At 46.3% G+C, this 17,062-nt stretch overlaps 1 protein-coding gene across 1 annotated transcript in view; it reads left to right on the top strand.

Moving 5' to 3' along the window:
* Positions 1–17,062, top strand: part of LOC137321148 (neuromedin-K receptor-like) — a 97,079-nt gene that overhangs the window by 35,141 nt on the left and 44,876 nt on the right. The window contains 1 exon segment of the mRNA XM_067983394.1: positions 12,184–12,381. Within this exon segment, the coding sequence (XP_067839495.1) occupies positions 12,184–12,381 (198 nt within the window).

The following is a 17,062-nucleotide window of genomic DNA, read 5'->3' as shown; positions in this document are numbered from 1 at the left end:
GGCTCAGCTGTACAAGGGAGGGAGGAGGAAGGTCAGGAGAGCAATAGTGATAGGGGATTCAATAGTTAGGGGAACAGACAGGTGTTTCTGTGGCCGCAGACGTGATTTCAGGATGGTATATTCCCTCCCTGGTGCCAGGGTCAAGGATGTCACTGAGCGGCTGCAGAACATTCTGAAGAGGGAGGGTGAACAGTCAGAGGTCGTGGACCATATCGGTACCAACGACATGGGTAGAAAGAGGGATGAGGTCCTGCAGGAAGAGTTTAGGGAGTTAGGAAAGAAATTAATAAGCAGGACCTCAAAGGTAGTAATCTCTGGATTACTCCCAGTGCCACGCGCTAGTGATTATAGAAATAGGAGGATAGAGCAGATGAACGTGTGGCTGGAGAGATGGTGCAGAAGGGAGGGATTTAGATTTCTGGGGCATTTGGACCAGTTCTGGGGGAAGTGGGACCTATACAGGCTGGAGGGGTTGCACCTCAACAGAGCTTGGAACAATGTTCTTGCGGGGAAGCTCGCTAGTTCTGTGGGGGGGGGGGGTTTAAACTATTTTGGCAGGGGGTTGGGCACCAGGATGTAGCATTGGAAAGGAGAAACAAGGGGCACAAAGGATCGGAAGAGACAAATAGCACTAGAGTAAGAAATAGTCCGGTATTAGATGGGATCAGACTAAGACAGAATAAAAAAAGGTCTAAGATAGGTTTACAGTGCATGTATGTAAATGCACGAAGCGCAGTAAACAAGGTTGGTGAGCTGCGGGCACAATTAGCCACATGGGAATATGATGTTATGGCGATAACGGAGACCTGGCTCAAAAAAGGGCAGGATTGGGTACTAAATATTCCTGGATACAAGGTGTTCAGGAAAGATAGGGAAGGGAAGAAAGGGGGTGGGGTGATGGCAGTGTTCATTAAGGAGAATATTGCAGTGCTAGAGAGAGACGATGTCCTGGAGGGGGCAAGGACAGAATCTATTTGGTTAGAGCTAAAAAACAACAGAGGTGCCATTACACTACTGGGTGTATTCTATAGGCCACTAACTAGTAGGAAGGATATAGAACCCGTGTGGGGTGTATGAGAGACGGCCAATCAGTTACCACCAGGTTTGTGCCTCCAGCAAAGTTGAATTTTACCCCCCTTCACTGTCTTGAGATTCTGAGAAGAATGAGTTAAAATGGAAGACTACCATACTGTTGAGTCTTGATTTTCAATGCAGTGGGGATGTCGGGAGAAGGAAGTGTGTGTGTGATGGAGTCTTTGGAGTGTAAGAGAAACAAAACAGGATATTTCAGAGCTGCACTGAGTATATTAATATAGATCAAAGAAGGAAAGGCAAGAATGAGTTCAATGGAGACAGAGGTTGGAGGTTAGAGCTGAGAGAGAAATTGCCATTTTGTTGACCAGCTTTTTCCAGTCTCCTAGCCAGGAGTGTGAGGGAGGGGTTGGAAGAGCCCCTCAAATATGGGAGCAGGATTCAAGTCTTGGACAAGATTTGGGCTTTGTACAGAGTTAGAGCAGTTGTGAGGAGAAGATGTGTTTGGCACAAAAGAGGAAACTGAGCTTCTTGGAGGCGGCTTTGGCGAAGTGGGAGTTCCACTTGGGGCCAAGAGAGATGACATGTACTGGGCAGATGTACAGAATGGAAGGCTTGCATCCATATAAGGGTAAATTTTAAGAATATATGGCGCCAGCACTGAGACTCGCTCACGTGTCTATCCATAGATTGAATGTCACTGGGGCCGCACATGCATTTTTCCAATGTGGAGTGCCAGTCGAGGCCTCACGCTAGCAGTGCATTTGTAAAAGTTGCCCTATAACACCTTATCACATCTGTCACAAACATCTCCAAAACGCAGTGACGGTTATTATGTAGCTGACCGTTGCACAGAAGCAAGGCCCCACAAACAGCTAGAAGATCGATGACCAGTTCATCTGGTTTTGATGATGATAGTTCAGGGAGGAGTGTTGGCCATGACACTAGGAAAATTCCTTGCATCGAATGGTGCTGTGGCACCAAACCAGCAGATGTCTCAGCTGATTGACAGTAATGCAGCACTCCATCAGTATGGCACTGGAGCATCAGTCTAGGTTGTGATCCTCAAGCTCCCACTTTCCACTTTGAACCCACGACCTTCTGACCCAAAGGTGAAAGTGCCGCCAACTGAGGCAAGCTCACACTCGAGGGTAATTGACTTTGCGCTTTTTGCTGGCAGTGCATGCTCTGTGTGATTTGCTCACCACTTAAATGAATGATTAGAAAATCGTGCTTCATCCGCGCCCACATTTCTGACATGCGATCCTGGCAGGTGTGGCTCCTCAACAGCATTACAAGGTGAGGAAAATTACCCCAACAAAGCAAAGTGTACCAGGATTGCTGACAGCCACTCGCAGCTCACTTCCCTCAATACTGGTTGTTGGTCTCATCTTGTTCTATACAGGACAAATGAGCACACCTGAGACTGCCACTAACGTGCTTCCCCTCCCCCATGATATTGTGCATACACGAGAACAGTGCTGGGTAAAATAGAATTGTCCTCCTCTTCTTGGTCCTCCCTTTCATCCTTCTCTTCTTCCTCCTCCCTTTCCTCCTGTTCTTCCTCCTTTTATTCCTCTTCTTCCTCCTTTTCCTCCTCTTCCTCTTCCTCCCCCTCTTCTCTTCCATGGCTCATGAGGCACCCCATTTATTCCACTGTTTTACATCCATCAGATCATGCCCTGAGTCATTTCCGTAACAAAATCCCTTGTTATGTGGACAGATCGTAGCCCAATTCCCAACCCCCTATCAGGAGAACCGGCTAGATATGATAAGGGAGTCACCAGTCTGCTCCCATCAGTTGCGAATACCCCACTGGATATCAACCCAGCATTCAGAGGCCGGAATTCTGGTCTCCTGCTCACCAGGCCTTCTAGAAGTTTAGGGACTCAAAAAAAATTGAGGTTTCCTTATTCCCCTATTCTTTATCAATTGTGTTCCCCCTTCCTCCTCCTGAAGGCTAAGGTAGGGTCCCAAGGGCATTGCTCATTCTACTGATTGCTTATTCTAGTGCTTATTCTCCACCCCTGCCTCAGCTCATCTGCTGCTGAAACCCTCATCCATGCCTTTGTTACCTCTAGATTTGACTATTCCAATGCTCTCCTGGCCGGCCTCCCATCTTCCACCCTCCATAAACTTGAGCTCATTCAAAACTCTGCTGCCTGTATCCTAACTCACAACAAGTCCCGTTCACCCATCACCCCTGTGCTCGCTGACCTGGAATCATAGAATGATTCCTGTCCTCAACCAATGCTCACACCTACTTTCGGCAGGGGGTTACAGGATAATGAGCAAGAGCGATGGGCAATTTTCCCTTTCCGAAGCAAAAGGTCTTGAATCTAAATTCTTTACAGCACAAAAGGAGGCCATTCGGCCCATCGAGGCCCATCAACCTACATTGGCTCCAGGTCCAGGAACACCTCGATTTTAAAATTCTCACCCTTGTTTTCAAATTCCTCTATGGCCTCACCTCTCCCTATCTCTGTGACCTCCTCCAGGCATACAACCCTCCGAGTTCACTGCACTCCTTCAATTCTGGCCCTTTGCGCATCCTTGATTTTCATCGCTCCACATTGGTGGCTGGGCTTCAGCTGCCTAGGCCCTAAGCTCTGGAATTCTCTCCCAAAACCTCTCTACCTCTCCCTCCTCCTTTTAAGATGCTCCTTAAAACCTACCTCTTTGACCAAGCTTTTGGTCACCTGTCCTAATATCTCCTTATGTGGCTCGGTGTCAAATTTTGTTTGAAAATCGCTCCTATGAAGCACCTTGGGACATTTTACTACATTAAAGGCGCTATATAAATGCAAGTTGTTGTTGTTGTTGCTGCTATTAATCATGTGTGAGACTTAACAGTGATTGCGGGTTATTTTTTCTGTGTGTTTGAGTTGGAACATCACATCCAATCCCAATCCTGTCCTCAACCAATGCTCACACCTACTACCAGCAGGGGTTTACAGGATAATGAGCAAGAGTGATGGACAATTTTGCCTTTCCCAACCAAAACGTCTTGGATCTAAATCCTTTACAGCTGCCCAGTTAGATCACCTAACACAGCACATACTGGGCATCAAATCTGAAACCTTACCTGCCTCACCTACTCACTGGAGAAACTCAGGAGCTCAGGACAGATCTCTGATTCTCTTCCTGAGTAGGGCTACTTACTTGAAGTCACTGTGAATTGACCAGTTTGCACAGACAAACTTGCTGTCTACTTTTTATTCTAAAAATGAATTCTCTGAATAAACCCACGTAATCATATGGAATGTTTTGTTCCCTAAGCAGTTATTAAGACAGGAAATGTAAAATTGTCTCGATCCAGTAATTAAAATTTGTCCCCAAAAAAAGTGTTTCCACAGCTTGTGATTGCAGTCCTATCTATGCAAATACAGTCAGCATATCTCCAGCAAAGGCTTCTCTTCGCACCCCTCCCCCGCACTGTCACCTGAGGAGGCCCAAAGTCCTATTCTTGATGCACACCTCTTCCCTATCCACATACTGCCCCTGGGCAACATCATCCACAGGCATGAGATCAGCTGAGGAATCCTGGTTTAACCTCTCCACCACTTTCTCAGCCCCATGACCATCTCTGTGCTGTCAGATTACCTGCCCAATGTCAAGTCATGGAAGAATCACAGTTTCCTCCAACTTAACATCAGGAAGATCAAAGCCATTGTTTTCAGTCCCTGTTGTAAACTTTGCTCCCTTGCACCCTCCCTGGTGACCTCATCTTAAATCTGATTGTGTGCAGCCTTGCACAGGAGAATAGACAGGATGAATGCGTGGCTGCAGGGATGGTTAGGAGGGAGGGATTTAGATTCCTGGGACATTGGGACCGGTTCTGGGGAAGGTGGGACCTGTAAAGGCGGGGCGGGTTACACCCGAGCAGGACTGGGACCAATGTCCTCGCGGGGTTTTTTCTGCTAGTGCCGTTGGGGAGGGTTTAAACTAGAGTGGCAGGGGGATGGGAACCTTAGCAGGGAGTCAGAAGGGAGTAAAGTTGAGAGCAGCAAGAGAGCGGAAGACCCAGGGGAAATTTACAATACAAATAGTACAAACAGTTGTTCAAGAACAAGTGAAAGGGAAAAGCGTAGAGCAGCGGAAAGAAAGTGTACTTTAGACACTACAGATAAAGTGAAAACTAGAAGGCGTAAGGCGATTAACCCAGCATCAAAGCTGAAGGTCAGGCTAGGGTGTGTGGCCCAATTAAGAGTTCTATATACAAATGCAAGGAGTATAAGGAATAAATTAAATGAACTACAGGTTCAAATTCAAATTGGAGGGTATGACATGATAGCTATTATTGAGACATGGCTGCAGGATGGTCAGGATTGGGAACTAAATATACCGGGTTATAAGGTCTACAGGAGAGATAGGGAAAATGGAAGAGGGGGAGGAGTAGCCTTAGTGATTAGAGATGAAATCACTTCAATGATAAAGGAGGATATAACGAGAGGTAAGCAGCCAACAGAGACCTTATGGGTTGAATTGAGAAATAGGAAAGGATCTAAGATTATAATGGGAGTTGTGTATAGGACCCCTGGCAGCAGCTCTGAAGTGCCAGATTGTATAAATGCAGAGATTAGACAAGCGTGTAAGAAAGGCATAGTGGTCTTAATGGGGGACTTTAACTTTCACATAGATTGGGGAAAGCAGACTAGCAACTGTCAGAAAGGTAGTGAATTTCTTGAGTGTGTCCGGGATAGTTTTCTGCAGCAGTATGTCCTAGAGGCAACAAGGGGGCAAGCCATACTAGATTTAGTAATGAGTAATGAACCAGATTTAGTTAACAGCTTAACTGTGCGTGAACATCTATCTAATAGCGATCATAACATGATCGAGTTCAATGTAGTGTTTGAAAGGGAAAAAAGTGAATCAGCTGCTAAGATTCTAGACTTGGGTAAGGCCGACTTCAATGGGATGAGACAGAGACTGTCCACAGTAAACTACTGATGATCAGTGGGAAATGTTTAAAGAAACATTTAACAAGATACAGAACCGGTTTATACCCCTGAGGGGCAAGAACTCTACTTGCCAAAAAAAAACAGCCATGGACAACTAAAGAGGTAAGGGACAGTATAAGACATAAGGAAAGGGCATACAAAAAGGCAAAAAATGGCACAGATCCTGGCGAATGGGAAAGATACAAAGATTAACAAAGGGTCACAAAACAGATAGTAAGAGCTACAAAAAGAGAGTATGAAAAGAAACTTGCAAGGGATATCAAAACCAATACGAAGAACTTTTATAGTTATATTAGGAAACAGTGGGTGGTCAGGAGCAGTGTTGGCCCCTTAAAAACTGAAAGTGGGGATATTGTCATTGACAATGGGGAAATGGCGGAAACGTTGAATAATTACTTTGCGTCAGTATTTACAGTAGAAAAAGAGGATAGCATGCCGGAAATCCCAAGAAAACTAATATTGAATCAGGGACAGGGACTCGATAAAATTAACATAAGTAAAGCAACAGTAATGAAGAAAATAATAGCACTAAAGAGTGACAAATCCCCAGGACCAGATGGTTTCCATCCCAGGGTTTTAAAGGAAGAAGGTGAGCAGATTGCAGATGCCCTAACTATAATCTTTCAAAGTTCTCCAGATTCAGCAACTGTCCCTCTAGATTGGAAAATTGCACATGTCACTCCGCTTTTTAAGAAAGGAGAGAGAGGGAAACTGGGCAATTATAGACCAGTTAGCCTAACATCTGTTGTGGGGAAAATGCTGGAGTCTATAATTAAGGACAGGGTGACTGAACACATTGAGAATTTTCAGTTAATCAGGGAGAGCCAGCATGGATTTGTGAAAGGTCGGTCGTGCCTGACAAACCTGATTGAATTTTTTGAAGAGGTGACTAAAGTAGTGAACAGGGGAATGTCAATGGATGTTATTTATATGGACGTCCAGAAGGCATTTGATAAGGTCCCACATAAGAGACTGTTAGCTAAGATAGAAGCCCATGGAATCGAGGGAAAAGTACAGACTTGGTTAGGAAATTGGCTGAGCGAAAGGCGACAGAGAGTAGGGATAATGGGTAAGTATTCACATTGGCAGGATGTAACTAGTGGAGTCCCGCAGGGATCTGTCTTGGGGCCTCAATTATTCACAATATTTATTAACGACTTAGATGAAGGCATAGAAAGTCTCATATCTAAGTTTGCCGATGACACAAAGATTGGTGGCATTGTAAGCATTGTAGATGAAAACATAAAATTACAAAGGGATATTGATAGATTAGGTGAATGATCAAAACTGTGGCAGATGGAATTCAATGTGGACAAATGTGAGGTCATCCACTTTGGATCAAAAAAGGATAGAACAGGGTACTTTCTAAATGGTAAAAAGTTAAAAACAGTGGATGTCCAAAGGGACTTAGGGTTCAGGTACATAGGTCATTGAAGTGTCATGAACAGGTGCAGAAAATAATCAATAAGGCTAATGGAATGCTGGCCTTTATATCTAGAGGACTAGAGTACAAGGGGGCAGAAGTTATGCTGCAGCTATACAAAACCCTGGTGAGACCGCACCTGGAGTACTGTGAGCAGTTCTGGGCACCGCACCTTCGGAAGGACATATTGGCGTAGGAGGGAGTGCAGCGTAGGTTGACTAGAATGATACCCGGACTTCAAGGATTAAGTTACGAGGAGAGATTACACAAATTGGGGTTGTATTCTCTTGAGTTTAGAAGGTTAAGGGGTGATCTGATTGAAGTTTATAAGATAGTAAGGGAAACAGATAGGGTGGATAGAGAGAAACTATTTCCGCTGGTTGGGGATTCTAGAAGTAGGGGGCACAGTCTAAAAATTAGAGCCAGACCTTTTAGGAGCGAGATTAGAAAACATTTCTACACACAAAGGGTGGTAGAAGTTTGGAACTCTCTTCCGCAAACGGCAATTGTTACTAGCTCAATTGCTAAATTTAAATGTGAGATAGATAGCTTTTTGGCAACCAAAGGTATTAAGGATATGGGCCAAAGACAGGTATATGGAGCTAGATCACAGATCAGCCATGATCTTATCAAATGGCGGAGCAGGCACGAGGGGCTGAATGGCCTACTCCTGTTCCTATATTCCTATGTTTCCTATGTTCCTTGCCATCCAGTTTAATTCTCACCTGAGCTTCAAAACAAAACATTCTATTCTTCACTAAGATCACCTATTTTCACCTGTGCAACATTGCCCACCTGTGTCCTACCTCAACACTTAGAATTGTAGAATCTTACAGCACAGAAGGAGGCCACTCGGCCCATCGTGCCTGTGCTGGCTCTTTAAGAGAACTATCCAATTAGTCCCACTCCCCTGCTTTTCCCCATAGCCCTGCAATTTTCTACCCTTCAAGTATGTATCCAATTCCCTTTTGAAAGTTACTATTGAATCTGCTTCCACCACCCTTTCAGGCAGTGCATTCCAGGTCATAACAACTCGCTGCATAAAAAAAACTTCACATCTCACCTCTGAATCTTTTGCCAATTACCTTAAATCTGTGTCCTCTGGTTACCCACTCTTCTGCAAGTGGAAACAGTTTCTCCTTATTTACTCTATCAAAAGCCTTCAAGATTTCAAACACCTCTATTAAATCTCCCCTTCACCTTCTCTGCTCTCAGTGGACCAATCCCAGCTTCTTTTTTTTTTATTCGTTCATGGGATGTGGGCGTCGCTGGCAAGGCCAGCATTTATTGCCCATCCCTAGCAAGATTTTTACAACTGAGTGGCTTGCTGGGCCATTTCAGAGGGCAAATTGAGAATCAACCACATTGCTGTGGGTCTGGAGTCACACATAGACCAGACCAGGTAAGGACGGCAGGTTTCCTTCCCTAAAGGACATTAGTGAACCAGATGGGTTTTTACGACAATCCGGTAGTTTCATGGCTATCATTACTGATACTAGTATTTTAATTCCAGATTTTTTTTTTATTTAATTAATTGAATTTAAATTCACCAGCCGCCATGGCAGGATTTGAACTTGTGACTCTGCGATTTTAGTCCAGGCCTCTGGATTACTAGCCCAGTAACATAACCACTACACTACCGTAGTCTCTCGATGCAGTCTCTCCACATAACTGAAGTCCCTCATCCCTGACACCATTCTAGTAAATCTTCTCTGCACCCTCTCCAAGGCCTTGACATCCTTCCTAGAGTGTGGTGCCCAGAATTGGCCACAATACTCCAGCTGAAGCCTAACCAGTGATATATAATGGTTTAGCATAATTTCCTTACTTTTGTATTCTATGCCTCTATTTAGAAAGCCATATGCTTTTTTAACAGCCTTATCAACTTGTCCTGTCTCTCTGTTCCTGCAGCCCCTTTAAAATTGTACCATTTAGTTTATATTGTCTCTCCTCATTCTTCCTTCAAAAATGCAACACTGCACACTTCTCTGCATTAAATTTCATCTGCCATGTGTCTGCCCATTTCACCAGTCTGTCTATGTCTCCTGAAGTCTGCTGCTATCCCCCTCACTGTTTACTACTTTTCCCAGCAAACTTTGAAATTATGCCCGCTAAAACCCTTTCCCATCGTTTTGTTACCTCTGGACTTGATTACTCCAATGCCTTCTTTTCTGGCCTCTCATCCTTCAGCTTGTCTAAAACACAGCTGCCTTTATCCTGTCCTGCATTAAGTCCCACTCATCCATCATCCCCGTCCTCACTGACCTATACTGGCTCCCTGTCTCAAAGCATATTAAGTTCAAACTCCTTGTCATCATCTTCAAATCCTTCCATGGTCTCACTTCTACCCTTTCTCTGCAACCTCCTCTGGTCTTTATACCCCCCACACTCTTTGTTTCTCTGACTCAAGCCTATTGTACCTCCCTTCACCTCACCATTAGCACCACATTCTTCAGCTGCTTTGGTCCCCGTCTTTGGAACTCCCTCCCTAAACCCCTTTGCCCCACCACTTCTTTATACTCCTTTAAAAGCTTTCTACAAACCCACTCAGCTGTTGGTTTCCAGTCCTAATCGTTCCTCTACATGGTTTGGCATGTGTTACCACTTTTTTTTAATGTTATAGGCGCAATATAAACGCAAGTTGTTGCTGTTGTCGCTTCAGTTTCCAGTTGTCAAAAAATCCTGGAGGCAAGTCACTAGGCAGCTTGGTCTTAGATAGATTTCTAGAATTATGATGAAAGAAAGGCTTACATTCATACAGCTTCTTGTGGTGGATCTCAGAAGCACCTTCGAAGAGCTTCACATCTGACACTACACTTTTTGAAATGCATCTACTATTCTTAATCTGTCTAATTCAGACAGATTGGGGCCGATTTTCGGGTGACGGAGCAGGTGCGTTGGGGATGGGGGGGCTCCGAAAATCGCTAAAATCCGGAGCGGGTTCGGAGCTCGGCTCCAACCCGCTGACTTCTAGGTTCCCCAGTGACGCGTCCGGGTGCGCCCGCGCCTCCCGAATGCAGGAGTCCCACCGCCAATTAAAGCCGGCGATATGATAATTTGCATAGTTTCTCCGATAGTTGAGGTACTTGAACTACTTGATTGACCAGACAGGTGGGGAGAAAACCTCATTTATTGCAGCAGGGCACTCTGTCACTTCAGACAAAGTTTTGACTGCATCACTAAATCTAAGAGTAGTCTTTCCCCTGTGCTGCTCCATTGTGCTGTTGGGGTTTTGCTCCAGGAGCAGCCATTGGAGGACTGCCCCTTTAAATGGAGCTCCTCCAGCTCTGATGTGGATGCGCAGTCCGCCCGCTGCGCAGGTTTCCAACGGCAAACTCGAAAGCCACGTTAAGTGGCTCCAATTTACCCGCGATCACATGGGGAATGGACAGATTTTATTGGGCGGGTTACCCACGCGCCCGATCGCCCCCGCTCCCCCGCTGCCATCCCGCCTCCCCGCTAATATCAGGGCCATTAAGTGTGGATTGAGTGTCAGCCGCGCCTCAGTCTCGCCTCTGAGTCAGAAGGTTGTGGATTCAAGTGCATTCCAGAGACATGAGTACATGATCCAGGCTGACTCTTCAGTGCAGTACTGAGGGAGTGCTGCACTGTTGGAGGCGCCATCTGTCAGATGAGACGTTAAATCAAAGCCCCTTCTGCCTTCTCAAGTGGACGGAAAAGATTCCATGGCACTATTCGAAGAAAAGCAGGGGAGTTCTCCCCGGTGTCCTGGCCAATATTTATCCCTCAACCAATATCACTAAAACGGATTAACTGGTCATTATCACATTGCTGATTGTGGGACCTTGCTATGTGCATATTGGCTGATGTATTTCTTACATTACAACAATGACCACTTCAAAAATACTTTAGGGCATCCTGAGGTTGTGAAAGGTGCTATATAAATGCCAGTCTTTCTTTATATCAGATTGCAATGAATTCTAGGATTTGTCAATGAATTGATCAACTTGAAACTTGAGTCCATATAAGTGGGGGTTTGTTTAACAATTTTTATCAATAATCAATAATTTCAAAAAGTCAACATTATCAACTTCACAATAATAGCTTTGTTATAATCCATTTTTTGAGTCGATTTTCCTCTGCTCTGAAACCAAGGAATGCGCATTCTCCATATGCAAAGTAGAGGTGGAGACCTGCAATGTCAGGTCTCTTCCCCCTTTGCGTTTCCTTGGAGGTCTCCGTGGGAATGAGAGAGGGGAGAGGCTGTGTGCTTGTGCCAGGATACCATGCAAATATTATGCAAATGAGGTGGAAGAGGTGGAACAATGCCTTCCGTTTCATTTTCCTGCCTGCCCATTAACAAGGTCACCTAGAAGAAGCAGGACTTAGACCTTTCACTTTGGAAAGCAGCCGGAAGACCCTGGGGTTGCTGACCATTCCCAGTGCTGTAGGTCTATCAGGGTCGGAATTTTGCCCCAGTTTCCGGGCGCAAGACACTGCCAGGATGAGCCTGCGGTATGTTGGGCCTGGGGTAACGACTGAACCCACATTGGAGGGGGAGGGGGTTCAGACCAGGCTGAGATCACTTTTGGGTAGACATCGTTTGACTTGCCTCCAGGTGGAGGGGGAAGAAAATCAGCCCCATTGAATTTTCATCGATGGCATGAAAATTCCAATGGCAATTCCCTGAAAAATTCATCAGGCAAAGAATTATTATTCCCAGTAATGGAATGAATGTAATCCACCATATGTAGAAGTTAATCATGGAAAGGTTTAACCAATTGATTTTCTCTTCTGTTTTTGAAGGTACATGGCCATTATACATCCTTTACAGCCAAGGCTGTCAGCGACCGCAACTAAAGTCATCATCGCAAGCATCTGGAGCCTGGCCATTATTCTTGCATTTCCTCAGTGCTATTACTCAGAAACCATGCAGCAGCCAGGGCGAGTTCTCTGTCGTTTGAACTGGCCAGGAGCCTTCATGTAAGTGTGAACTGACTTTACGTGAGAGTTTACTGTAAGCAAAGCAATGCCACTTATCCTTTACATAGCGACACTTGGAATAACCAAGCAATAATGAACGAGTTGAAGATGCGTGCACATCAAGGTTTTAGTGAGTCAGTGTGGCCTCTCCTTGCACTAATACAGAATGCTAAAAATTACACTGGCACATTTGGGTCCCAGATGTAGACAGCTTCCAAGTTCACCATTGATATTTGCTTTTTGTACCACTTGTGGTAGAGTGTTGGGGAATGGAACACTCCCATTTCAGGTAGCCAATGTCAACATCAAGCAGTCCCAAGTCAGATATATCACCATTCGATGCTCAGTAAAACTCCCTCTGCTGTGGCCCAATGATGCAGCACAGTCCAAGTCACACACCATCCTGACTTGGACATATATCACCGTTCCTTCATTGTTACTGGATCAAAATCCTGGAACTCCCTACCTAACAGCACTGTGGTAATACCTTCACCACATGGACTGCAGCGGTTCAAGAAGGAGGACCACTACCACCTTCTCAAGGGCAACTAGGGACAGGCAATAAATGGGATGGGCCTTGCCAGCGACACCTATTTCCTGAGAATGAATTTTTAAAAAGCCAATGTGGACACTTCCACATGCTCTTCCAGATATCTTTGAGGTTTCTGAGTGATATGACCAATTTATGGCTTTAGTTTCCTTAGTCTATCTGTTAACTATTTTGCATAACTGATTTTTTTAAAGTCTTTAACCCATTTATTCCTCCAGTTTATTTTGTTTTTTTTCCTTTCTTCATTTCGTCTTTTGGTGTATGCTGAAAACCATGCATCTAGTAATGATCTTCCAAATGATAATCAGCAACAGTCAGTCTGGAAATAAATTACTCGATAAGTATTTTATAATTATCAGGTAACCAAGAATTATATACTAACAAATATATTAAATACAACAAAAAATAAATGATTTATTTGTTACTGGGCACAGGGAGCAAACAATTCTCATTGTGGTTCAACATCAAGCGCATTCGAAATGCACTTGTTCAAACTCAATCCGATTTGTAAAATGCTAAATTTAAGTCATTGATACCAGTGGATCTCCCATGATGCTCTTATGGGTAGGCCAGGATCCGAAGTGCAGTTTGTGATGTTTCCCATAGTCCTTCACTAGTCAAAACATGACGGAGGTTAAATTTGATAACCCCCGAAACCGGGCGCGGGGGTCGTGGTGCGTGATTAATCCGCGCCTGGTAGCACGTAACATTCGTGATCCTGGTCATTTACCTGATATCTGCAAGCAACCAGGCCTGGCTGCGCTATTGAGTGGCTACTCACCAGCAGGGGGGCCCTGATATTGCGCGACTGGCTAGCATCATGTAAAGGTGGCCTGCACCTCTTAAAGGCAGCCTGCACCTCTTGCAAAATATAAGATATGAATCCGCGGAGATCAGACATCGCACACATAAAACACAGATGCAGGACCCACCCCTATGTTTACAAACTGTTGAGGTATGTTAAAATACTAAATAAAGGTTGCGCACATCCTCCAAACTGCACGCCGGACCTCACCAATCTGCCGATCTGAGTTAGTACCAGGCCTGTGAGAGTGTGTGCACCAAGGTTCTCTGCTGACACACTAGAGGCCTTGGTGCAAGAGGTGGACAGAAGGAGGGGCATCCTATATCTGCGGGGGGGGGGGGGGGAGGAGGCCCTCCAGATATATGCTTACAAGGCATTGGGAGGCAGTAGGGGACAAAATCAATGCACCACAAATGCACCACAAACATGGATGCAGTGCAGGAAGAAGTTCAATGCTTTGACACGAGTGGTCAAGGTGAGTGAGGTCAACTGTCAAGTGGCGTCTCCTACCAACTGCACACTAGCCACATCCACGACTCCACGCACTACACCCCCCATCACCCAGCTATCAACAAACTCTTTCAATCAGTACTCAACTCTTCCAATCAGATGCTTCCTCTCACTCTCACACATTATCATTGTTGCAAGCAACACACCCACAACTCACAGGTCACACACACTGGCAGCTATTCAACCATGAAAGGCTCATCACCCAAGCATCTTGCAGGACACTCACCGAAACACTTCCTGCTTTCTTGCAGGAGAAGGTGGCGCATAACAGGAGGCAGCAAGAGGCAGTAGCTCCATGGAACATGAACCTGCTATCCTCTCTCAGGATGACAGCATTCCTGTCCCACCCCTGCCACTCTGTCAGTGCCCTTGCTGTTGCTTGTCAGCTAGCCAGCCCGCTCCCTGTAGAGTATTGAAACTTTATTATAGGAACATAGGAACAGGAGTAGACCATTTAGCCTCTCGAGCCTGTTCCGCCATTCAATGAGATCATGGTTGATCTATGACATAACTCCATATACCCGCCTTAGCCCTATATCCCTTAATACCTTTAGTTAACAAAAATCTATCAGTCTCAGATTTAAAATTAACAATTGAGCAAGCATCAACGACCATTTGCGGAAGAGCGCGCCAAACTTCTACCACCCTTTACAGGTAGAAGCGTTTTGTAACTTCACTCCTGCAAGTCCTGGCTCTAATTTTTAGGCTATGTCCCCTCGTCCTAGTATTCAAGAATAGGAGACCTCCAAAAACAGGTACAAATGCATCAGCAGCCAGAAGCAAACGCCTTTACAAAGATGGCATCTGGTGCACATCACCCTAGAACAATGCGCCCACATTCGGGACGCCATTTTGGGCCCTTAGGAGGTCGCATAGCACCTACAAAATGGGTGCTACACGGCCCAATTTGTAGCCTGATGTAATCCAGCTATCCCTGTAGCACAGTAAATTTACTGAAACAAGGGGGTCGATTTTAGCACCCGCGATCAAATGCGATCCTGGCGGGGGGGGCCACGAAAATCGGCGATTCCCGGGGCGGGTCGGGAGCCCGGCTCCAACCTGCCCACTTCCGGGTTTCCCACAGACGCGCTGACATGCGCGCACAGCCCCCGCATGTGGGACTCCCGCAGGCAATTAAAGCCGGCGGGGTGCCACTTAAGGTATTTATTTTGGTATTTCAGGTCGTTTACAGACCTGATTAACGTGATATTTTAGGAGGGTTAGGATTTTACAAACAACTGGGACTGTTTCCCGTACTAGGGGAAACACTCCCAGTTGAAATGGACGTGTTGCAGCCATCAGCCTGTGGCAGCTGCAAAGGTCCACTTGACAGGTGGGGGGGAGACCCTCACTCATTGCAGGAGGCCACTCTGTCACTTTGGACAAAGTTTGGCCTCCACCACCCTCCTCCTAACAATAAAATTCACCAACTTGCACACTTACCCCGGGGTCCAGACACATGTACCTACCTTGCAGACCCCCTCAGATGTACATCTTCCGGATGGGGGCCGCCGTAGCTGCAGTCATGACCTCCTCGGAGGATGAACAGCATCACCAGCCTCGCCGGCCACGCCATCCACCTCTGACAGGTGGAGCTCCACAACACAGTGCTGTGACACATCCATCTGCACAGCAGGAGGGAGGGCAACCGCAGAGAGAGATGCGTCGCAGAGGGCACTACCCTCGCCATAGGGTCCACAGACCGAGGCTCAGCTTCCTGGACCTCTCTGAGCAGCAGTGCACACGGAGGCTCAGAGTCACTCGACATGTAATCGTGGACATCTGCAGCCTCCTTCATGCCGAGCTGCTCCCGGCTGGCCCGAGCACCATCTTCTTACCTGTCGCTGTCAAAGTCACCACTGCCCTCAACAACTTCTCCTCCGCATCCTTCCAGGGTGCCACCGGGGACATCGCCGACGTCTCTTAGTCGTCTGCACAAAAGAGCCCTGCAAATACACCTACACCCACTCTGCAGTGACACAATGGGTGGCATCAGGTGTGGGTCTTCATTGTGATCCTCAGGAAAGGGCATTATTGCACAAACCAGACAAGATTCGCAAAGACGTGACAGTAGTGGTGCCAATATAATATGTAATGTGAGTTGATCAGAGATTAAATATAAGTAAAAACCATGACAAACCCTCAAATACCCTTGTGCATCCCCTTCATGCTCACGACACGTTTGCCTTACGCTTCCTACTGCACATATGTGATGCATGCCCTGTGGCTGCAGCACAGGTAGTGGCAGGTTGAGTGAGGCTGACCGTGAAAGAGATGCATGAGAGGTGAGTATGAGATAGAGCCATGAGATTGTATGAGGATTGGGTTGAGTGGTAGTGGCGGGATGAGTAAGTGCAGGTAAGATGAGGATGAGGTTTGAGTGGGTGTGAGGGGTGATGTGATAGAGTAGTGTTGGCAGTGCAGAAGGAGATGTGGGGTGGGGTTGGTGATGTGGCAGACGGAGTGTAGGGGAATGAGTAAGTGTACTCACTTTGCAGTGCCTCCTGCACCTCCTGCAGGTGGGCGATATGTTGGTGGTGCAGGTAACCTCCTCTGCCACCTCGAGCCAGGCCTTCTTGGTGGCAGAGGCAGGACGCTTCCTCCCGTCCGCCGGGGGGCAGATCTCTGTCCACCCCCTCCTCCTCACCCCATCTTAAGAGCTGAAGTGAGGCATCATTAAACCTGGGAGCAGCCTTCCCCCTGGGCTGCTCCATGCTGTAATTTTTCCTATTTCCTGCAGCATCAGTCAGTGGAGGACTGCCCCTTTAAATAGAGCTCCTCCAGCTGACAGACCTTACTGCGCAATTGCGTGCGGGGCAGACTGATTTCACCGGGCG

Source organism: Heptranchias perlo, chromosome 4, assembly GCF_035084215.1.
Source record: "Heptranchias perlo isolate sHepPer1 chromosome 4, sHepPer1.hap1, whole genome shotgun sequence".
In the NCBI taxonomy this organism is placed as follows: Eukaryota; Metazoa; Chordata; class Chondrichthyes; order Hexanchiformes; family Hexanchidae; genus Heptranchias; species Heptranchias perlo.
This window is presented reverse-complemented; position numbering and strand designations above follow the sequence as displayed.